Source organism: Numida meleagris, chromosome 16 (assembly GCF_002078875.1).
Source record: "Numida meleagris isolate 19003 breed g44 Domestic line chromosome 16, NumMel1.0, whole genome shotgun sequence".
NCBI lineage: Eukaryota > Metazoa > Chordata > Aves > Galliformes > Numididae > Numida > Numida meleagris.
Genome location: NC_034424.1, coordinates 1,999,156 through 2,024,482, shown reverse-complemented (window position 1 = coordinate 2,024,482; position 25,327 = coordinate 1,999,156). Strand labels below are relative to the sequence as shown.

Here is a 25,327-nt window from a genome sequence, read left to right as displayed (position 1 = left end):
GTCTGGAGGAATACTGGAGGGATCAGCACTACCACACAAGTCTTATATAATCTCTTTATTAATCATCTGGGGGAGAGAGAGAATGAATGATACATTAATAAGACAGCAAATTGAGGCGGCTGGAAAATAATGTTAAGGACTCAGGCAGACAAGAAACTCAAGCAAGGGGGAACAAAACAAAATGCAAACTAATGCACCAAAGACGCAGAAGGGGGAAGGAAATCAGTGGTGCTGGGAGAGGGTTAAAAATGTCAACTGAGATGTAAATCTGCACTTAAAAAGTGTGAAATCCTTAAAAAAGAAAACAATACGAATTGGGTGTTTTTGGAAATTCCTTGGTTGGGTTGGACAACTAAAATGTACTTTTCTTTTTTAGATGGTTCAAGAATCTTTTCTCTCAAAGCTCAAAATCAAAAGGTACTTCTGAAGTCTCGCCTAAGGAAAAGCTGCACAGAAAGAGTTAAACAGAATTAACGACAATTAAAACAAACAGTTGCCCTAGAACAGAAGGGATGCTTAGATAAGACATCCCCTTCCCAGAGGCAGCCGGACAAAGGGTCTGCAAACGCGATGGACGAATACAAGCTACCCCGTGGGACTGCTGGGAGCAGATGCACAGCCATGCAGGTGGTAGCAGAAGTAATGAGCTAGCAAAGGGCAGCAGGCAGCGTCTCCTTAGGAGCTGCACTCAGAAGAGGGCAGTGCATGAGGTGTCTGTGAAAGGAAGAGCTCAGGCAGACCGGGCGTGCTCAATGGTCAGTGCTCCAAGAGTTGCTGGCTTCAATGATATCACGTTAAGAGTTACTTAACGTGCTCCAGTAAAGAAAGAGCCTGTTTGCTTAGATGGAGACTCAATTCTGCACTCAATTTGTAATAGTGCGGGAAGAAAATCACTGCATTAGTTCCTTACAGAGATCTCAGATTGGGTAGGAAAATAAACTATCGTTTCTCCTGTTGCTGAGTGGCCTCACACTTGATGTGCTCCTGTAATAATCAGGCATGGCTCTTCTCCACCTTTTGGGCAGCAGCTGAAGAGCAGTCCTGAGACTCTGCATTCCCTAGGGGCGTGAGAACTGCACAAACATCGTGGTTTGCAATGTGTACTGGGACCTTCTGGTCTTCCAGAGTCATGTGTGTCCCCACAGCCAGATAGAGGACAGATTTAACTACACGAGGTTTCAGAAACCAGAATGGCACATACCAGTGGGTCCTCCGAATTTGCAAGTAGCAATTTGGTATCAGTGTATTTTCACCTACAAAATACGGAGTCCTGAGATAACTCTGCAGACCAGATGAGCCTTTACCCCAAATCCAAGGCCACCACTTGATCCCCAACCTATCTTCCTCCACAGACATTCCTCAGCCAAGGTTCAGCTCTGCTGTCACTTTAAAATAACCAAAAACTCCATCTCATATATGCATTGTCTCCAGCCTGACTCTCCTCCATTCTTACCCTTGACAGTCACTCCCATCTGCTTTACATCCACTGGGGAACTGCAAGATCACATCCACCCCAGTGGGACTTTATGAGGTTTCAAAGCCTGCTAATAAGACAGTTCAGCAGAAGATATCACATTGTTACCAGGATGTTTTTCTTAACCAGGCAGCAACCTCAGCAGACGCTCAGAAGTCGCATTGCCTTTAGTCATCACTGTAATAGAGACTGGCAGAAGATAATTAAGGAGCCTGAAAAGCCTCCAAAGAACAGTTCCTCTACATTAAAAGAAATATTCAACAAAGACACAGTATTGTATCAGCAACTTCTAGCCTCCAAACAAAGGCATGGGGCCTTCACTAGTATATCAGAGTGAGAAGTGTCTCAGCGGTAAGATTTATTGCTGGTCATTAAGCACTGACAATCTTCAGCACATCGAAGGACTGGGAATCAAGGCAGGCATCTTGTACTGAAGAAGAGAAGGGAAGGGAGGGGAAGGGAGGGGAAGGGAGGGGAAGGGAGGGGAAGAGATTTAACCACTGAAGCTTCAAATTTGTTAAGTAAATAAAGCGAATAAAATGCATCCCTTAGAAAAAGGCCTCGCACTTTCACTCTGATTTTGGGTCTCTAATTTGCTTTTCTAACAATTACCCTCTCTGGCAATCTCATGCATGTTGCTGACATTTTTCATGGATGTAAGGTTATTTTTCCCAGCTGTATCAAGGGCTTGTTGCTCTATTTCTTCTACAGAAAGCTGAAACCTGAGGTTTGCTAAGTTTTGTTGTGTCGGGGAATGGCATGGATTGATGGCAGTCACAAGCATGCGTTGATGGTTGGACTAGATGATCTTAGTGGTCTTTCCAACCTTTATCACTCTATGTTACAGTGAGCTGAAAGAGAGAACTGCCACCCTTTTACAAAGCCTGCTTACTCCAGAAGAAAAGTAACGCTCAGAATCAGTGTTGTGTGAAAGAGCTGGACTGGCAAAGAATTAAAATGCAGAAGACAGGCGACCTGATTGGCTCTGAACAGAAACACTTTGAGTCCCTGAGCAATGTGTTTTCAGAATGATGTATGTCCTTGTAAGATAAGAGAAACATCTTCAAAAGAATATTTGTGGACTTATAAGCTCTTTACTCTGTGCAGAGAACCTAGTTCTCCGCTCTCTGATAGAAAGGCAGTGTGACAGCCTCATAGCTGCTACAGTTTTGAGGAGTTTGACTGAAAAAGCATGTTTTAATTCCTCTGAAAGACACAATTTCAAACTGACTTGATACCGTTTTTGCACGGAGCCAGAAGAAAACATAAAACAAAGAGCACAAAGAGCAGCCTCGTCCTGACAAGGGGCAGATGGGACAGGACAGGGCTGCTGATCACCAGCAAGACTTTATTTGACATTGGTTGAACTGGAGAAGAGCCATTTTATGGGAATGCTTCACCTGTGCCTAGAGGAGCCCCATGGTGGGAAGCACTGGTTTTTGCACCTCTGTCAGCTGACTCCCGGCATTGGGAAGAGTTGGTCTCTTTAAGGAATTTGCTAAAAAAAGATAATTGACTTCTTCCGTTGACATTCAAGTTAGGACTACGCGCCCCTTTCTAAATGAACCACACCTTTTGCTTTTGAATAATACATACAGTCAATATTTATGGGTTTGACATGGTAATTAACGAATAAATTACTGGCCTAAGTTCTGTGAGAAGAAAAAATCGTGATTTGATCACTGCTTCTGGTCTGAAACTCGCAGCACTAAGCATCTTACAGCCTTGAAGATGCTTCCAGGTTTGTAACTCACGTGGTGCAACAGGACACTTTCTCACAACATTCCCAAAAGGACTCCACTGAGTTACAATTTTCCATGCTTAGTCTTTTCTCTTGGCCCCACAACAAACATGTATAGGCATTCTACATGAAATCTCCTGTTATTTCATTTTAAAGATATTTAAACTCTCCTGAGCATGCCTTCATTCTTCAACATACACATGAGAAGTAGGTGAAGCAACAGCCTCATCCCTGATCTTTCTATGATCCTATGTCAAGAAAGTCAATCCAACTTCTAAGGAAACTGACTGGACAGTTGGTTGAGTTTTCATTTAAGTCATGCATGTCTAAATTCAGCACTGCATTAGCTTTGTTACAATTCTCTCCTTTGTTCCCAGCCTTTCAGTAAAGAAGGCATTTGTTAATCACTCCATCAATTAAGGCTTCCAGTATTAAGTAGTCACACATTAAGGATGTCACTGTTTAAAACACCTTAGTATAGATTCCTCAAGCAGATACACCGCTGATTATATTAAACAATCCACATCTAAAATAGCCTTAGATACATTTGCTTCAGTTTCAAGTACAGCTGTACTTCTAGTGATTTATCAGTAATGAGCTGGCACCAAAATATGTTAGCTGTGCCAAGGTACCTCCTTGAAAACTTTGCAGGTATTATTTATTAATATTTTCTTCCTTTTTATAGGCTTATTTCACCACAGGAAAAAAAAATAAATAAAAGTACTCCTAGAAAAAAGGAAAGATGTATAGACAGTTACTCAAGGTCCAGGCTGCTAAGGAGTTCCATTCTTACAACACAAGTGTCAACTAGGGTAAGTCCGTAGACTGAGTCTAGAACATGATCAATTCACATAGCATTTAAGAAGTAGAAAACAAAGACCTATTGTTTTCTTCTAGTGTACTAAACAGACTATGATCTCAATATAAAAAGGAGTTAATAGTATCAACCTCCAAAGTTTATCAGAATCACGTGTTTAATGCAACAAATGCAGCAAGAGGTAATAAAATTTTATGCGCTTTACAAATAAAGATGACTCTAAGAAACATCAAAAGCAATCAATAAATGATGAGCAGAATGCTAAATCAAAATCACTGTTGACAAACGGGAGGTAGCATACAGATGAAGGAATATTTCAGTCATTAAAATACTTCCCTTGGTTCTAAACCAGTTACAGCCCTTGAGGTAAGAACTTGAGCATGACAGAGAACAAGGAAACCTCCCTTCCAGCACCAGTAACTACTCAATATATGGAAACTGCTACAGAGCAAAGTCAACCAGATTAAGACACCCCTTAGGATGCTGGGACACAGCTTTCCATTCTTCCTATCTTGCATCAAAAATAAATGAGGAAAAAAAATGAACAAACAAAATGCTCGGAGATAGATACTATAAATATTAGAAGCCTGGAGAGCCTTCCATGGGAAGGAAGGGAAAGAGCAGATTGGCTCTGCATGCTTTACAGCAGAAAAAAAAAATAGGTGATACAAGGTAGAAATGCAGCAGAAAAGAGGAGTAATAAAAAGAAATACATTCCTGTGCAGAAAGACAACATATTTAAAATCAAGGAAGAAAATATTTTTCTTCATTCAAACCAACTATTAATGTGTGGAACTCCTTGCTACAAGGATTCTCTGAGGTCAATGATGCTAGAAGGATTTAAAAACAATTAGGTATTTACATGAGTAATAAACAAAAATCTCCACAGTTACGTTAGAGCAGAACATCAAGACCTTTTGCTCTTTCATTTATGCAAATGCTTTATAACATCATTATGAGATATTTCTGCTTTTCCCACAAAGCAATTTGGTTTTACTTTGGTCATTGGCCTGTACACAGTCCTGGACAAGGAATCTGCTTTGGAAATTCCTGATGCACAGGATCATAGCTGAAAATCCTGGCCTCAGAAACAGAAATGGGAAATCCCAATTGATGGCACAGTTCTACATTTCAGTGCCCAAATTCCAAAAACTTCATTCTGTCTTTGGTCTAGCCTTCATGCTATATTTTGTATTTGAAGATTTACTAACATTAAGTTGATTTTAATTATTGTTATTATTCAGCTGTACTAGAAAGCTTTTTTTATATTCCTATCATACTTTCAACAGTGCTTTTACAGGACGTTTTTATTATTCCCTAATTCAGCTGGTTTGCATACGCTGCTTGTTCTATAAGACCTTCTGAACCTCATGTTATTAAACAAAAAAAAGATGGGTATTTTAGAGCAACTTCACTGTATATTCATGTGGCATTTATGCAGCACTGGCAACACAGAAATTGAAAAGCCAGCCATTCCCACAGGGATTCAATGCTTGGAGCAGCTAGCTGTGTTTCATAACTTCTCCACCTCAGCTTTCAGACCTCGAGGTTCAGCTAATGATCTCCTCATAGTGGATTGTTCATAACAGAACAATCTCCAGAATGAAACAAAGCAATGCACAACCATGCAAAAAATTCTCATTTTTATTGCATTAATGGAGAATTTGGGTTTTAGAGTCCAAGAAAAGACAAAATCCTTAAAAGCGAGATGGCAGCAGAGTCAAGGCAGAACTCTGCTCCAGCTAACCAATAAACTATTAATTAATTTGAATTTGGGCTAGAAAAACAGCTGCAAAACAATGAGCAGACAAGTTCCAAATTGAAAGAAAAGCAAATGGTCCTTTTTTTGAATCCTACAGTCACAGAATTAAGGGGAGGTAAAGCGTGGTTGCTTAATTGAGGACAGTTGCTACTGAACAGACACAGTGATAAAAGTCAATACAACTGGCACTCCGTTGTCACTGTGGACAGTGCTCTGGGGAATAATGGGTTCAAGCCACCACACAGTTCAGAGCAGAGATATAGCAGCAGCCCACAGCTTTGGCAAAACGTCACGTGCCAGTTCTGCCACTGGCCTCTCAACTGGTGTCCAGCGAGTCTCCGTACAGTGTTGGACCTCAGTTTCCCTAGTCAGAGTGGGCAGGGATTAAGCTGACCTGCCTACAAAGACACCTGAAAATCCACTTGTGAAGCCAACACTTCTTTTTCTCTCCAACATTTTTTTAAAAGGCATTTTCATTTTACTCCATTGTTTAAGCTTTGCAGAAATACAAGCACGGAAGCAAATGTTAATGAATTGCGCTGTGGCTATGTCAATATATATCAGAAGGATTACTGGTAATCTTTACTGTCCAATTAAAAAAAAGAAAAATACGCTTTTTTGTTAAATTGAAGAATTTAGGTCTTTGTTAAAGTTGATCACTGCTTGCAATAAAGTGTAATGTTCAGTTATAATCGTTATAAAGCAATGTTAATGTGTGCTGGGGTAAGTTTAATGAAAGTCATCTTTGTAGCTCATAAAAATGACATTGCAGTGTATTTTGCCATCATAGCAACAGAGGCTTATGAAATAGCTGCGGTGGAAAGTAAATAAAATATAAATGACTCACGTAAGACAACAGCTTCACCACAGTGGAGACTTAGCGCTGTATTGCTTTTTGTATTGTACTGTTTTAAGACACTTAATGCCCTAATGTTTTGCTCTCAGCAGTAAAGTTGGCTCAAGTCCTTTATTTGTGCTTAACCAACCTGGGATCATCTGCAATAACTTCAGTGTGACTGCTCAGAAACAACTCCAACAAAACCAGTAAGTGCTTAGCTGGGCCATGCCCAGTCTTGGATGATCAGGAGCACCAAGGACAGACCCTTGCCATCATCAGCCTCTACACGCCACACACCATAGTGAACCAACATTAGCTGTCTCCACTTACCTGCTTTGAAGATCCACTCCAAATATCCATTTAGTTCCCGTTCTATTTGCTGTTGCCTACGGAGTTTCAGGAAAGCTCGACGGTTTTCTACCCTCTCTCGTTCTTTGGCAAATTCACTACAGAGGGAGAAGAATGAGAAAGTACATCACAAAAGGTCAGGGAAAATAGGCAACTCCTCCTTAGTTTTTGAGAATAACTTCACAATGACTGTGCAGTCAGCACCAGCAGTGAGTGGAAACCATAGCACACTGTGCATCAATGTCCAACAAGCTACCACTCTGATTCCACTAGAAGCAAAATACTTCGTCATAGAGGCACTAGCAATCTTTGAGTTTTGGAAGCGATCTGCTCTTCCCAGTTAGCCTTCTTCAGAGTTTTCCCAGGCAGCCTTCTTCAGAGTTTTCCCAGGCTTAAGCCAGCTTTGACAAACACAAACCAAATGAGAGCAGTAGGTGAGGCTGGGTATTCTGGGGTCAGGAGAAATACCTCAGATGCTGTGGGTTCAGGGTAACAATGATCTAGCTTTGCCAAGTCATGTGGAAAGATTCAAATCACCACAATGGGACTATATAAAATGAGTGGGTCAGGAAGTAACCAAATAACACAGGCTAGGAAAAGAGGAAGAGACACTCAACCACTGCCAAAACCTTTCCAAGTACATCCTACAGCCTACTTTGAAATGATGCTAAGACAACTGTGCCACCACCTCCAGTCACCCACAATGGGGCTTTCCCCAGGCTAATCCCTATCACCTCTAAGGAACTCGTGATGCTCCAGCTGAGCTGACCTCTGCAAGCACATGTGTCCATCTACTGCTTACAGATCTCTGAACCAGCCCCTACAACCTCTCACTCTGAGCACACAACAATGAGCGTTTACAAGAATGAATCCCACGGTAGCTTAACCTGTATGGTTATAAGAGCAATGAGGTTTTGTCCCTCACATATACCAGTGCCCTACTCTTTGTCCCATTTAACATCTTAGAACTGCTGTGTCCTTCCTTGCAAGCCTTACTTAATTTTGCTCTTTGCTAAAGTCTCCCCTCATCACCTACTTGTTATCCACAAATACTTTTCAGTTAGAATCTAACAAGGTGCAGGAGATGGGAGGAAGCAGGAAGAATGGAGAAAAAGGAACTGCAAGCACCAAAGCCAGCTTTACATTTCAACCTTCAAAGATGACACTTCTGTTCAGTTTGGCAGGACTGACCTGAGGAGAAGGGGACTGCAGGAGATCTCGGCTCAGCACTGCGGCATACACTGCTACAGCCATGATGAGAGAGCTGCAATTAGCCAAGACGCAATCCTCATTCCCCTATCCTGTCTCCCACTGATCTCATAGCCCATGGCCCATCCTTGAAACAGAAGAAGCCGAAACATCGCTCTGCACTGACAGCTTCTGGACAGGCCTGAGAGGTGGGCCCATGTGAATCTCATGGAGTTCAATGAGACCAAGTGTCAGGTCCTGCACTCGAGCTGAGGCAACTGTAAGCACAAATGCAGGCTGTATGATTAGTAGACAGAAAGGAGCCCTAAAGAGAACTTGGGGATTCCGGTGGAAAAAAGCTTGGCGTGAGCCAGCAGTGTGCCCTTGCAGCCTACAAAGTCAACCATATCCTGGGGCTATACCAAGAGCAGTGTGGTCGGAAGATCACGGAGCTGACTGTGCCACTCTACTCCTCTCTCACTTCCCTAAAGGTGGCTGGTTTACCCTGCCATAGAGGGGAGGGTCCTGATGTATGGTCTTCCTAGTGGAGAAAAGCATTGCACACCTTTCTCCTACCTCATGAGATTTGATTAAGCTGGAATCTGCCACAAGGTTTTTTCTTTATGAAATGCATTAATAAAAGCATGCTTCTCTCTCTTCCACTGCATTCATCATCATTTGAGAACAGAAATATATTCCCCATCTGCAGTAACTGGAAACATCTCAGAATTTCTTTATGAGAGATTTTCAGCAAAATTTCGGAAAGATTGTTCCCTTTTCCACGAAAAAGGGAACAAATTATAAAAATGGCATATTTCATCTAGAAATACTTAAGCTGAAGGTTTTCTGCCTGATCTAACTGAAGCTTGGAAAACCCCATACGAATGTTTCATAGCAGTAAATAAATCTATTTTTTATCCAGCATAATTGCTATTTATGCCACTGACTTTAAAAATGAAAAAAATCTCCCAAATTTTCACAGAAATCTGAGCAGAAAATAGGCCGCCTCCTGCCCAGCTTTACATCCAGGACATTCTTTATAGCAGCTAATTCTAGAATGAAGAATATTAAACAACGTTCATCCATTCTTGTCCTTCACTCTTAACAGCCACTGTGTGCCCCAAGATGTCCCCCAAAACACTCCTCTTTCAGCACTGCCTGGAGAGGCGTTAGGAGGTGGAGAGCTGGAAAGGTTGGCACTCCTACACACAGCACAGCATCAGGAGACACTGCTTAGGATGAAGATGAGATCTGCCTGGATAGATGACTACAGTGCATTTTAGTTAAAACATGACAGTTGCGAATAACTGATCCTACAGAGACAGCCGGAGTAGACATCGACGGAAGGGCATTCATCATGGAAACCATATGCCATACCAGTCAAGCTCAATGTGTCGCATTTTTCTTCTCAAGAATGGTCGGTGCTTAAAGTCACCAGGAAAATGAATGATTGCTACTTGTCACATTGGTAGGAGGAAGAGTAAAATAAATCACAGTGTAAATATGCACTGGAATGGCCACTTCAGGGAAACTCAAGAGTTTCCCAGTCACAAGAGAGGCAAGGTCAACTCATGAGTAACCACCAGGGTCTATAAAATACTATACTCCAGTGACATTCTTACAATTAATTTTTCCATGCTAGTCATAAGTGAAAAACACTGTCACACTAATCGAAAAGGAAAACAAACAAACACAAACCCTGATCTACGTCCTCTGATCAATTTTCCCATAGAAGAGCTGAAGTGGAGTACTGTGTAACGGTCTGCCTGGTCTTGGGTTTTGTGGCACGCACCCAGGCTTGCTGCAACACTAATCACATCATTCAACATCTGTAATTCATGCTTCCCCAGTAGAAAGAAGACAGAAAATCTTCCCACTCAAAAGAAAGAGGTAGAGAGAGATGATACAGCATTACTGTCATTGCTAGTGCTAATAGTGGTGGTGATTAGCGATTCATGATAATGACATAGGTAATTAGCTCCTCATTCAGAACAGCACTACTGAGCTACACATGATCTCATGAAAACTCTTATATTGAGAGAAAAGCCTTCCTCTACTGAATCTAAAGCACTGCTCACAGCAAGCAAAAAGAAGCAAAAATCTCAGGAGGAATTCAACAAGGATTCCCAGAAAGGAGTTTAAAAAGTCTTCAGAATTTTAAGTCTAGAGCAAATAAAACCAGTGAGTTTAAGAACTGGCTTCATCTTTAGTCCAAGTATTTCAAAGGAATGAGCAAAACTGAGGCACTGAGGGACAGGAGCCCCCCAAAACTGCCAGAGAAATTCAAATGGGTGAGTAACTAGCCAGGCCTACAGATGTTTGACTGCCTGAGTCACTCACAGGCCAAAATGAATTCTCCAGGTGGAGAAAGAAAATTGGCCAAGACAGAGCGTTTAACTTGTGAGCTTTGTTGCTTGAACATGGAACAGTGCCCAAGAACAGACTTGTTATTTGACAGCAGCCTGTTAAACAGCCCACATCACTCAGGAGCAGTGAGGGATGGGCTGGAGACAGCTGATGGAATACTCCAACTCCTCTGGCTGCTTAACATGCAAGTTGGAGGAGCATCACTGTAGGAGACACAAGCCAGAGGAGCAGCAGTTGTGCAAACTCACATGTTTTGTGCTACTCAGGGACTATCTGGATGGGGAGAGACCAAGGGAAGAACCTCAAAAAAAAAGATTCAGTGCCAGTTATCTACCTAACTGTAAGCATTCAGCAAGAACAACTCTGAAATAGAAATTTCTATAACATACTAGAGTAGGAACCCAGAGATGCACTTGTAGGACACCTGACCAATGAACATGTCAGCTGATAAAACTTGTAAGATGGACATGAACTACCTGCATTTTTTTTTTCAGTAAAACCAGGTTTCTGGTGCTTCTGCTCACTCAGGGGTTGTACTTTACTCACTCCAGAGCCCTAGGATAACCTCCCAGCACTAGGGAAGAGACAATCTACATGCAAGCAGAAACATTTAATTGGGTATTAAGGGTGGATGTCCACTTCCTACCACTTGTTACAGTTAATCAACTGCAGGACAGAACCAGAAAAAGAACCTTCAGTTCATGTTTAGTTTCATTCTCAGGTCTCTGTGATGAAGGGGTTTGCCACCTTTTCCCAAACCAACAAAGCCCCTACTGTCCTTCAGTAGAACAAGAGGTAATGCCTTTAAGTTGCAGCAGGGGAGATTTATGTTGGATATTAGGAAAATCTTGTCAGAAATGGTGGTGAGGTACTGGAATAGGCTGCCCAGGGATGTGGTGGAGTCACCATCTCTGGAGGTTTTCAAGAAGCATGGAGATGCTGCACTGAGTGACATGATTTAGTGCTATGGTGGAGATGGGTTGATGGTTGGACTTGATGGTCTTAGTGGTCTTTCCAACCTTGATGATTCCATGATTCTGCTGCTTGAGTGAAGCTCGTTATGACAGTGTGGTGGGCAGATTCCTGCTGAGCCCCCTCCTCGTGCTCCTGCCATCCTGCAGTGCTGCAAGACTTGTGTGATTGAATTTCCTGCCTCACCCACACAGTCCTGCAAAGCCCCTTGCAGCTTGCTTCAGCAGGGCCTGATCTGGTTAAAACTCCCAGCATTTCATTCACTAACCACATCAGCACCCAAGTGTCTACAGAAAAGTAGATTCTTGCTCCAGGGAAATAATTTGTTCTGCAGGTTCTTATCTCTGTCTTTTGTCTTTCTGAAGAACAGTAAATCCTTTATAAGGGGAAGTCTCTGCTGGATGCGGCAAAAAAAAAAAAAAAAAAAAAGCTCAACACCTTTATGACTGTAACTGTTTATACAACAAAGGACACAAAGCCTTGGCAGTGCTAAACATTTATCTTACCTTCTGCAAATCTGTACTTTGAGAGGAAAAAACACAGAGGGAGTCCTGGAAGAAAGGGAGCACATGGAGAGCCAGCAGGAGCAAGATGGACAGTGGGGCTGAATTGCTCATGGCAGAACACAGGAGGCTGGGAGCCAGGGGAGAGGATGGGGGGAGAAGAGCACTCAGTGTTCCCTTCAGTGCAATCACCAAGGTGGGTGCCAGTACGTTAAAAATAGAGGTGGAGAGTAGAATGGGTAGAAGTGAAGTTTCTTCGTGCTGAAAACAACAAAGTTGTGTGGGTTCTCACCTGCCCCACATTGTACCATCAGCTGAACGAAATCCCAAATACACCCAGTGTCATCTGTTTCTATCTCACAACCAACCAAGATGACCTTGGGCATGTTTTGAGGGGGAATGCCCGTCTCCCCCGGACATTCAGACCCAGCTGGTTGAACTGCTTCACCCATCCTAACATCCCCCACTTAGGGATAAGGACGGGCTCTATCAATCCTGCATGGCCAGAGCTGCTGCTACTTCTTCCTCATCGCTCTTACAAGGAGGACAAAATTTCCTCAACCAGCTGATAAAGGATGAAAGTAACACTGTGAGACTGATCTCTCAGCACTGAGCCAGGCTTCACAGCCACTTTTATCACTGAACATAGAGGAAAATGCTTCAATTTCAAGCCAGATATGGGAAACATCTTTTATTTCTAGAAAGACAGTGCAGAGGTGAAGCCTTCAATACACCTTCTTTCCTTTTGTCATTACATCCAGCTTGTGCCAATTTCACTTTGATTCCACCTATCCTAATTTGAAATGCTGCAAATGCAACAGTTGGGCACATCCGGCCCCAGCAAAGCAACAGCAGGTGCTGGGGGGACACGGACACATCATTTATCTCCTAGTATCAGCAGACAGTATCAGCTCAGTGCACATGCTGGATGAACCACCACCTCTGTCCATCAAGCCTCCAGCTCAGTCAAAGCAGAGTCCCCGGGCAACTCAGATTTTTATCTCCTATGTGTCATTCCTAACTTACAGGCTTTAATTCCCATTGCAGCATAACAGAAGGACGAGTAAACCTAGAAATGTAGAATCGTTAAATGACCTTTGAGATCATCAAGTCCAAACGTCAACCTGACCTAAAGAAGGAAGCTCTGGTTAATAAAAAAGCAGCTTTGGGCCCTGTTACTGTGCTTTAGAGTCAAAAAAAGAGGGCTTGTACTCTACAAAGGATGGTCTGGACCTCAATATGAAGCTTTGAACCTTTCAAAGTGGGGCTTTGGACTCTCCAGTTCAGGGGCTAGACTCTGAAGTTATGCTTTGATCTCTCAAAATGAGAGTTTGACCCCCAAAAGAGACTTTGGGACCTACATATCAGGATTTGCCCCTTGGCATGTAGCTTTGGGCATGGGAAAGGAGGCTCTGAGCACTAAAATGAGGCTTTGGGCCCTCACAAAGGGGAGTTTTGGCTATTAAAGGAGATTTTGAGCCCTAAAATTCAGCCTTGGCCCCTAGAATGAGGATTTGAACACTAAAAAGGAGGATTTGTCCTGTGAGAGAAGACCATGGAGCCCCAAGAGGAGGCTTTCTACCCTAAAAATAATGCCTTGGGCCCTAAAATAAGACTCTGGGTCAAAAAAGTTAGGCTGCGGGTGATAAAATGATAGCTTTGGAGTTGAAGTATAGGCTCTGGTCCCTGAAAATACAGGTTTGGTGCTTAATGATGAAGCTGTGGCTTGTACAGTAGAATCATAGCATAACCTGAATTGGAAGGGACCCCCAAACATAGAATTAGTAAGGCTGGAAAAGACCCGCAAGGTCATCTAGTCCAACCATCAACCCATTTATCCTGTCTTTCCCATCCCTTTTAAGCACAGGTTTGAGGGGAAAAAAAAAAGCCATGTGAAAGCAGGCAGACTTTCATATCTTTTCAGGATGGCTCTTCCAATGCAAATAGTTAACAGCAGCCAAAGTCAGATCGCAGCAGGTAACAGCAGACTTGGAACAAATTTTCAGGGAAAATGAATGATTGTCTCTGTAATGAGGGAGAAGGAGGACAGAAGAACACTTTGCCATTATGACAAATTAATCAGCCTCATTCTCCTCCAGCCTCTGCACATCTTGCAGGCTGAAGTTTTACGATCTCAATCTGGCAAAAATCCTCAGGCTGGGAAAACATGTCATGAAACCCAGCAGAGCAAGTCATCAAGACAGCCAGTTCAACAAGGTCCGAGCAGGGCTGTGCTTCTTCCCCTCGAGCTGCTCGAACAGCCCCAAGGTCTCAGCAACCCAAGGCACTGTTGTCAGATATCCCCTAGGGAGACCAGAACACAAGACAGTGTGTGCCCCCAGAGCATCATCCCACATTGCAGACTGCTCAGAACAGTCTGCAGCAGCGAAGAGTGAAAGCACCATTTACCCGACCCTCATTTCACCTGCAAGGTGCCTGCACAGTCTGTGGCCATGTCCCTTGCCAGGCTCTTACTGTTACAAAGATGCTACATCCATAGAAAACATCTCCCTGCCATTCTTACAGCAGGTGGTCCGACACAGCACGAGGCTGCTGCTGCACGTCACAGGTCAGAGCAGGTCTGAACAACATTAAGGTGAGACTTAAGCAGGGAAGATGCAAACTGGCAAAGTGTGCCACTCCACACTTCGGTCATGGCTGCCAGATGAGTAAACCCCAGGAAAGATCATTACTCTTTATTGGCCACTCTGGAAACACCTCAGGCTTCACCATAAATATCTGAGGACGTGACAAGCAGCATTTTTCACATTGAAAGGCACAGGCTCAGTATTCCAACGCATCATCCCCAGCAGGATGCTCTCTCCGGACGGCGCTCCCGCTGTCTCATCCCCCACATCACTCCCCACTGTTGTGGGAAACCGTGCCAGAAAGCACTTAGACTTGAAAAGTCAAATTATCTCCGTTGCAGCATCCCATGGTCACATTTATCCTCTTTGCATTGTGTAATCCAAAGCGTCAAAACAGTAACAAATATATTGTACAGAATCATTCAACTCATTGCCAGGCAAAATTAATGACAATTCAACACCGAAGCAGTAGGAAGCGCTGCAATCCCATCAGCCCATAGCTGGGCTGAGAGGGGAACAGCACCGGGATGAGAAAAATAGCTTTTCAAGTCACTGCAAAGAGAGGGAAGCCACTGGAAAGCTAATGATACTCATGGAGATGGGTGGCAAGAGCCACCAGATGCCTACTAGTATCCTGCTAGTAAGAAATCAATACAAAGGCATAGAAATGAACCAGCATTGGTCAGGACTTCCCCACTTCAAGGGGGATTTTATTCTCCCTTCACTGGAAACCACAGAGCCATGGGCAGAGTTCAATAAAAAATTTTCAGGAACATCACAGAGAATTTTCTAGCTAGAATCAAAGCTAAATCCCATGGCATCCTCAGCAGCAAACAACTTTGTGTTTTTGGGAAAAGTAAAAGGAATCTAAGGTCAAATGTTCTTAGAATCATAGAATCATGAAGGTTGGAAAAGACCTCTAAGATCACCAAGCCCAACCCCAACCCATCCCACCATGCCCACTGACCACATCCCTCAGTGCCACATCTCCACAATTCTGGAACTCCTCCAGGAACGGTGACTCCACCACTCCCTGGGTTCTCCGGGCCCCACACAGCCCCAGCCTTCCCATGGATCAGCCACAGCACTCAGCAAATGCTCCTCCAGAAAATAAGTTCACCTCATTTCTCCTACTCCGCTGATTTCTTCAGGGCAGTTCAGTTTTATCAGTTCACAGAGAGATCAAACAAGCAGCAAGCAGGGGGGATACGCAGCGAGAAGTACAGAGGAAAAGTCCCAACAGGGAACACAAACCTGTATTACCTCTAAAACACTGCAAGCTGGATGCTGTGCTCCTGCTGGTGAGACCCACATCTTTTGTAAACAAAGACAGAAGGACTGTAGGACTTGTTTGAGCTGCAGTTCACTTGTACATATGTGTGACCACCACAATACACTGGGAAAACCGTACGTCTTACCACATCCACAGTTTGAGAAAAGCACACTCGTGCTCATGACCCACAACCTGGCTGGGGGGTGAAACAGCTACCAATTTCCCAAGGCTGATGCCCATCTTTAGTATGGTGGGCAGGCATGACACGTTATCCACCTCAGCACATCCTGTAAAGATACAGGAGAATCCAGCACTCCTATTGCACCATCAGAAAAATAATGATCCCAAGAACTCTGCGCCCCATATCCTAGGGCCATTGGGGATGCCTCAATATTCAGTGGCACAAGGAGAGCCAAGCTGTGCCAGCAGTCTAGCTACAGAGCTTGTGTCAAGGGATAGGAAAGGAACAGAAGGCAGAGAGCACCTTTTAGGGAGGGTGCTTAAATATTAGCTGATGACAAGTGCACCAGCAGGGCTTAGATCAGCATGCTGGAGGAGGACACTCTGTACAGCAGGAAGAGTCTCATTTAATCTGAATGATAACATCCACATGCTTTTAATTACCTCTTTAGCCATGTACTCAGAGGATTCTGACATCTCATCTGTGGCCTCAGATTTGGGGTTATTTTTATACAAGTTTTTACTAAGACTTACATATTTCCAATCTCCCTGCCACTTCGCTGTCTTCGCATTTATTGTAATTCCAGAAGCAGCAGCAGAGGGGAAAGGTTGTTTGCTCTTCACTTTAAAACAGGTATCATCTCTTCTGTAACATTTGCATTGCAAATGCTGCCATATTTTGCAGGCAGATGAGGCTCAGGATCCCAGGCCAATCTATCTCCACTGCTCAAACAGATAAACCCAGGAGCTAAGCCCACCTTATGAGGTATCTGCCCAGTGTTGACATGGATTCACAAGCAACTACAATAAGGCAGAAAATTCCATTAAGATTTACAGAAAAACTCTGTATAATCTAGCATCAGGAGGGAGCTCAATTACTTTGTTGTCATTTCAGCTTGTTTATATTGCTATATTCAGTGGTAGTGTCCACATACCTACTTCAGAAATACGTGCCTTCCTTATTGTCCACCACAGACCACAAATACATGAGAAAAAATAACTCAAAACCAACAGCAATGAAAAATATTCTGGTAAAAGACTTTTCTTTGGCTTTCCAAAGTACGGTGGCATACTGAAGATTAACTCTCTGATACTGAGGATGAATACTCATGGTCGGGCATTGGAACAGGCAGCAGAGGGAAGCAGTGAAATCACTGTCCCTGGAGGTGTTCAAGAACCATGGAGACGTGGCACTGAGGGACATGGCCAGTGGGTATGGTGGGATGGGTTGACTTTTGAACTCCATGATCTTAGAGGTCTTTTCCAACCTTAATGATTCTATGAATACGGCAAAAGACTGAAGAGTCATTAGTAACAAAGGTTAGTAACAAAGGTCCTGAAAGAACCTGTGAAACCGGTGATCTAATCTTGGCATTCCCATCGTTGCCTGGGGACATTACGTCCCTTCCTTCTACCTCACTGCTCCCATTGCAAAGTGCAGAGAGGGAAGAGGGCAGAGCACTGCATCACCCTCAGGACACAGCAGGGGTAATATTGAAGGCTGTGAGGTGCTCAGATCACAAAAACAAGCAGCAGGGGAGCAAATGCTGAGATCACCTGGATTACAGGCTCTTTGTAGAAGCCCTAACCCTAAATTAACTTTCTTTCATAGAAAGAAGGTGGCACACTGCTGAGGGTCCCCACTGCAGGAGCTGCCAGCTGACGCTGTCGCTGTAATGGGGACTGTGTTACATCCTTGAATGAAACCCTACTCTGTGAAAGTCAACATGCATTTACCAACGACCCCTTCTCTGTAGTTCTATTTCAATGATCAAAACCTCCCCACACACAGTCTTGTGCAAAGAATAACCTCGAGCTAAAATGCATATTTTTCTAAAGTGCTGTCTGGGGCTTTCTGTTCTAAATATGACAACAGTCTCTGCCTTCAGAACGTCTTTTTGTTTCTGCAGCACCTTTCCCTCTCTGGGCCATTCCAATACACACAGGCTCCTTCATTGCTCAGCAGCTGCAAGCCCACCAGGAGCCTGCTGAGCAATGTGGTCAACACCTGTGCTGCATGGTTTATTTTCTTCAGTCTCTCCCCAGCAATTATTCCACCCAAGGACATCGAACCACGATACACAGTAGAATTTAGAAGCTTCCCTCTGCGAAGAAAATACCATCATGCTTACCACTAGCAAAGGGAAGCTAGACACGCAGAGCTGCCTTTTTGCTTCCCTCCCCCCGAAGATACACATTTATATAATATTCATATCTTGCCCCAAGCAACAAGAGGCTTTCAGGAGAGCCAGTCCAAGGTCCCCACCTTTCCGTCACCAAACACTCTTGAATCAGACAAAGGAGCAGGAGCCTGCAGGCTTCCAGGCTTTGGTTTAAATCACCAGCATCCATTTCAGCCCACATGGGCTGACCCCACCGTGGAAAGAAGAAGATGAACTTCCTAATGAACCACACTCAGCCCTGCCTCTGGTGCTTGCTTTAAATCATATGTCAAACACGCGCAGTCACCAAGCTCTCCTTTGCAGAGCATCTAATATGATAGGATGTCTGAGGAAAGGCTTTGATTCAATGGCTTTCACTGATCATAGCCACTATTCCTGGACTGAAGAATCAATGTGTTGGACCACCTGGCCTTCCCCATGACCTCGTCTTGTTAGATAGCACCTATCTCCCCATCCTCAAGCAAAACTGCCTTGCTGCTTCCTACTCCTCACCTCAGCTCATGCTCTGAGGATGAGGATCCTGAATACAATGCTAAAATTGAGCATTAATCTATTCTTTGGAAAATGTTTTTCTTTCTCTAGTAACTTAAAGAGCAAACACGCAGCACCAGAAGGCATTTATCAGTCAACAGCATTAACTCTTTTCTCTCTTCCTCAGCTGCCAAGAGACAGAAATAAATCTAGATCTTTACAGATCTGCATAATTGAGATCACCTGGATGAGCAAAGAAGAAATTGCGTGCAAAGTGAGGTGCCACAGTCTAAGAGCTCACAAATCATTAAGATGAGTCAGATTGTTAAATGCAGATCAAATTTCCACAGACGCTGGGGCGTTCCAGCTAGGCTTCAGACCTGGCAGCCTGATCTCCACAATGGCCCAAGCCCAACATTCGTGGCCAGCAAATGCCGAATCCTTGGCTGACCCCTGCAGTTTGAGCATCAAGAGACCAGGATGTCCCTAAAATCCAGACACTGGCTTAAACAGCTAGAGATTATTAAAAAAAAAAATAAAAAAAAAAAATTAAAACTGAGATCTTTTAATTAGCTTTTGTTTGAGCTTCTTATTTCCCCATGCTGCACAGCTAGACCAAATGCAATGCGAACACTGATTTTCAAGGCATCACAAGAGTAAGCAGCGGCAGAACAGGCCCAAGGTGGTATAATTAGACGGAGGTCACTTAACTCATGTCTGGAATTGAATCATGTCAACGAAGGATTTCTTGCCAGCTTATCCTGTGACCTATGGCTCTATAGTGTTATAGAAACCATCCACAGGAGGGGAAGGGTAAGGTATGAAATGTGCAGATAGGGACAATTTACAGTGTGATGGATCACTCCATCTACTCTTTTTCACCTACATCCTCTCCACAGTGCTATAATAGATACATGGTCCCTTCTGGTATCCAGGCAGAGACAGACAAAGAAGTCATTAGTGTCTTACCCTGATAGGACACCCAACACCAAGTTGAGCATGAAGAAAGAGCCGATGATGATGAGAGGGATGAAGTAAAGCCAGTTCCAGGTATTTCCTGCAGCATCGTTTGTCTGGAAAGCAACAGAAGAGGAGAGAGACAAATAAATAAATATTAATGAGCCTCAGAAACAAAATACCATAAAGTGCAGGGCCGGGGACACTGGTGATTCCCTTCAAATTTCCATGGGGATGTCCACCATTGATGCATTGGTTAGCTATGATGACCAGTTGGAATGCCAACAGGTGATGCAATGAACCACTGCCTGCACCACAATTTATTGTCAGCTCCAGCACAAAGGCTCATCTCTAATTCTGCAGGGCACCAAAATATGAATGTTAGCGGCCTGACTCTGTGTACCTTCTACAGCACCCTCGTTCCTGCCCCCCACTCTGAGTTCCCTCATGCTGAGCATCAGTGCAGTATCTTTATCTGGAGTATGGGAAGGAACCACAGCCTTCCGCTAATCCGAGCTGCGTGGCACTGTGCCCAGGGTCTGCACACACAGAGCAGAAGACAAGAAGTCTGCAAGAAAATGAGGCATCTTCAGAGCAACTGCAATGCCACAGCTGCTTGCTCAGCACCTCGGAATTGTCATCAAAGCTCCGTCTGAGGCTCCCTGAGTAAGCAGCAGCCCAGATTAGGGGGAGGGAAGGGTGGTTGAGTTTGTGACAGTTTCTGCATTCACCAAGCACAAGGGAGCTCTTTAAGGAGCTGCTGAAAAGTAAAATGCCACACAGCCGCTTCCTGAGAAAAATGCAAATTCTGCTCTTGTGAGTGAAGAATGCAGCAATCTGAGAATGTCAGGTGTAAGGGAGGGAGAAGGGGAAGAAAGACAGAGACCCAAATACATTTCTGCTGCTCCTGCCTCCTCCTTGCAGCAGGTACGGAATAGCACGACCTACCTGTTCAACCAGATTAAATGCAGCCAGGGCTATTCCAGCTGTGTGTGCTCAGTGCCATTTCAAAGTGTCTTTGCATAAGTAGAGTGCACCCGTGACATAGGTGACCAACATCATCACTTTTTGTGCGGGTAATAACGCTCATAACACTGATGCAAATCAATACCTTCTGAACTGTTTTCCAATATGGTGCACAAATCCTTCCTCAAGGAATCTTTTCCGGATCAAATGAATGACAAGCCTTTCTCCAGACAACTAACATATTCAGAAATACCCATATCAGTTGGGCAGTGACTCACCTGAGAGGAGCAGGGACTAACCGACCCAACCACCTACCAGCCAAGGCAAAACCATCATGTGACAGAGAAATGAAGAGAAAACAGGCTGGGAAAATGAGAGCAGAAAGGCAGGAAAACTCTGTTCAGCCTGTTATCTCCTTACAGGGATTTTAATGCCATTTCTACTACTTGTCATCACACCCCAGCCTCCATTCTCGTGGTGGCAGCCCTCATGCCACCCATTGCTCAGTAAGGCTGGGAGCTGCCATCGGCCAGGCAAAGGGGGCTGAAACCCAAAAGGAAGAGCTGGAAGAAGGCAACAGATGGGAAAAGAGAAACCACATAAACATGCAAAGAGAGTGCAGCAGGTTCATTGCTGCCAAATGATCGTTTATCATTTATTTATTCATTTGAAGCCCAAACTTGGCGACGGATCCACAATTCCATGCCACGATCAAAGCCCTTAAAATGAAATGTGCTGAAATACGACTAATTGACCTCCCTCCTCTGAGCTCCTGCTAGACTGCCTGATGCTCAGGGCAGGGCAGAGCCTTGCTCTGGCTCTTCTCTCTCACTTAGGAATCCAGGACAACCCAGAGGGCAAAACATCAGCAAGAAGGTGAGCAGAAACCCCCTCCCATGAAAGCAGACCCTTCATGGACATGTAGTATCCTCCCCAGTGCTGCTAAACACACTTGAACCCAAGCAGATTTTATGGCAGCAGCTCTGCCATGGCGAGATGCTTCAGTGAATCAGATCTGGGAGCTGACAGGAAAGCCATGCTCCTCTCCTCCAGGAAAAGTCCTGCAGGCACCTCTCTTCACACAGCAGCTGGGGCTTGGGCTGTGGCCCAACTCCAGACTTGCTCATTAAGTAGGATGAGCCAAAAGACAAAATCAATTTTAATGTTCCAGCTGACATATTTCGCCGGAGAAATGCCTGGCTGACTGTCAGTGCCACTTGATCCTAACTGCAGGTCTAACTCAACAGGGAAGAAGTAGAAACAAAATACTTGTAACGATGTGCCACAATTACATCAGGATAAAGCACGGGCTTGCAAGAGAGCTCCCTTGTTGCTCACCCACTGCTTTCACCAGCAGCACCTCAACAGCACCCGAAGCAAAGTGAAGCCTTGCTGCAAGAGCACCCCGGGTACAGGCAAGAATAAATCTGGCAGCATCAGACTCCTATAGGAGATGTGCTGCACAGTGGGAAACTGAGGTACAGGAAGGCTAAGGGACAATGCAGAGTCATGATAGAAACAGAGAGCCAGAGATCTGTTCCTCAGGCACCTGAAGCCCATAAAAACAGTCCAGCCACTCGAGTGCTCTTCCCAATGAGCCCAGCAGACTTAGCTTCCTCTGCCCAACCTCTGCTCACCTGCAAGATGCTTCTCACTTGGCACAAGCATCCAAATGCACCCTCACAGATGTTCCCCATCTTTCATCACTCTGTTTTCTACAAGCTCCTCCATGTGGCCCTGCTGCATCAGCCATCCCAGAGCCCAGTGCCACTGCTCAACTGGAGAGCTCAGGTCACACCTGGGTGCCAAAGAACAACCTTGGCATTAATCTGGGAGCTTTCTTCTCCTTGTCATGCAGCACCAAGCAGACTGACAGCATCCTCAAGCAGCCACCCCACGGCCACCTCTCAGCAGGGATCAGTGGATGAATATTGTCATCTGTAACAAACACAGGAGCTAAAAGGTTTCTGTCATGCAGGGAGATTAATGCCCTGAGCTCCCAATCAAGCCAAGAGAACAGAGTGTACTCCAGCCAAGCACAAGGTGCTCCCCACTGCCAGGCCTCGTGCAACCTGTCTGACAGCAGGGGAAGGCCAGCACTAACACAGACATGGAGTTGGGCCACTGCCTCATTATGCTAACAAGATGGCAGCTGTGTCTCTATTAATTCATTTAAAGGTATGTTTTGAACTAATCACTACAGCTTGCAATGGGCTGCTGAGAGCAGAAATGCTCTTCTATTACCTTTTGCCTTCCTTTTTTGCAGTCCTGGCCATAACCCTACCTCCCAGGACACACAGGGAGACAAATCCCCAAGATGAGTTTTTCATGTCACTGGAGCTCCTTGCCACTGTAGCACCTCTACCCCAGCCAGCTTCATCCCACCCCCATGCACTGCAACTTCTCCAGCCAACAAAGGCCAGCAGAGCCCTGCTCAGCCATTGCTTTCCCACCCCATCCCATCCCATCCCATCAGTTAGTGCTCTGGGGACCCTAATTCTGGCTCTGTGCTCCCCATGGAACAGGCTGGCCAGGGAGGTGATGGAGTCTCAATCATTGGAAGTCTTCAATAAAAAGTGGACGTGGCACTGAAGGACATGGTTTAGTAGGCATGGGGGGGATGAGGTGATGGTTGGACTGGATTATCTTAGTGGTATTTTTCAACCTTAATGATTCTATGATTTCATGGCTGGGGCATCACCAGGGACTCATGGCCCTCCAGCCTTGCAGCCTAACCCTGACTTCAGGCAGCATCTATTCCCTTTGATCAGCCCTGAGTTTGGTACCAGAAGAAGCCCTCCATAGCACTTTCTTGCCAGCAAGGCTTCCACCAGAAGTGGGAAAACTGTCATAGCCTCTGCAGAAAGAGGCCCACAGCACCAAGGAAGAGAAGCCTGTGCTTTTTCATCACAGTTGCTTAGAGCCATAGAATCATTAAGGCTGGAAAAGACCTCTAACATCATCAAGTCCAACTATCAACTTATCCCCACCATGCCCCTCAGTGCCACATCTCCACGGTTCTGAACACCTCCAGGGATGGTGACTCCACCACTCCCTGGGCAGCCTGTGCCAGTGCACTACCACCCTTTTGGAGAATAAATGGTTCCTAATACCCAACCTGAACCTCCCCTGGCACAACGTAAGACCATTGCTTCTCATCCTATCACTGTTAACTGGAAGCAGAGGTCAAGCTCACCTCACCACAACCTCCTTTCTGGCAATGCATAGAGCAATAATGTCTCCCCTGAGCCTCCTCTTCTCCAGACTGACCCATCCCAGGTCCCTCAGCTGTTCCCCGTAAGCTTGTGCTCCAGACCCTTCACAGCTTCACTGCCCTTCTTTGGGCATGCTCCAGAGCTTGCATCAGTGATGGGTTCCTGGTTCTGGAATCCCAACATGATGAATGTATATGACATGAAATTTGGTTTACACGCGGCATTGGGAACAGGGGAGCTCCTGCCTCTGTTCAGCGGATGGCAAACCTGAGGCTTCAGGAGATTTACAGACTGAAAATTAGAGCAAGTCAAACAAAGAATAATCCCCCAAATCCTAACCCCCTCTTTTCTCTAAGCAGACAGCACAGCTGCCCACACATTCCCACACTCCTCCAGCTACAGTACAGAACACATCTATATTCTGAAACAGAACCTAAATCCGTATTTCACGTAGGAGATGACTGGGAGATTCCCACACATCTGGGCACATGTGCCACCTTCCAACAGGCAGCAAAGTGAACACTGAAGCCATGGTCTGGGTGAATTTAAGAGCTGAGGAATGTGCAGACTGGAGCTGGTGCAAGCAAAAGAGCTGCCACCGCCCTGTGCTGCCCACAGCCTCATCCAGCAGAGACAGCATATTTTTCACTTTTTTTTTTTTTTTTAAATACCAGTAGAAGAGGAAAATATCTCCCTTTTCTAAACAAGGACCCATTCCGCTGCTTACACCTCTCTTTTCTTAGCCACTTTAGAAAGGAACTACAACCCGGAGGCAATTTTCTCATCTCTCTGAAGAAGATACTCTTAGTCCATCTCTCAGCATATTCTGTTGATATGAAAGACAAGCAATTAATGGACCAGCATGCAAACCTTTGGAAAAGTTTCCAAAGCAGGGTTCAATAAAGAAGAGATCTAATTTGACAGATGCAGCCCAAGCTGAAACAGACCTCAGCTCCCTACTATGATTTTAATCAAAACGTGAAGTACATCTAGAGTTTACTCACTTTAATTCAACCAATGGCAGACCCTGGCTTATTTGGGGCAATTAAAGTGCAATCTTCCCTTAGATAAGAGCTTTTGCTTTGGGGAAAACTCTCGGCTGTCTTTGAGAGATGAACTTTATTTACCTTTCATCTGATTTCTCACAACTCTCTCCACTCTGCTCCTGTTAATTAGCAACACCATTTATGTTTGATTCATTTCTGCCTGTTCCTATCTTAGGATTAGGCAAACACGGAAATTACCAGGAACAAAGCAAAACCAAAGCAATGAAAAGCACGTACAATAAGCACACGGAGCCCTGCCCTATCCAGCACATTTTCTCCAGGCACCAAGCCGCTCCTGCTGAGCTCTTTTTTGTCAGAGAAAGACCTCACACAAGGCACTACAAGGGCAGCAAACACAAATTTGAGAAGGCCATTCTCAGTTCATCCTGTGGAATTAATGACTGACCTACTCACAAAATCATCACAGACTCTAATTAA

The 25,327-nt window shown here is 44.6% G+C and overlaps 1 protein-coding gene across 1 annotated transcript in view; it reads right to left on the bottom strand.

Moving 5' to 3' along the window:
* The window catches only part of CACNA1B (calcium voltage-gated channel subunit alpha1 B), a 266,954-nt gene that overhangs the window by 126,168 nt on the left and 115,459 nt on the right, over window positions 1-25,327 (bottom strand). The window contains exons 7-8 of the mRNA XM_021414263.1: window positions 19,675-19,778; window positions 6,963-7,078 (exon numbers count right to left, since the gene is read on the bottom strand). Of these exons, the coding sequence (XP_021269938.1) occupies window positions 6,963-7,078; window positions 19,675-19,778 (220 nt within the window). The remainder of the gene's footprint in view (window positions 1-6,962; window positions 7,079-19,674; window positions 19,779-25,327) is intronic.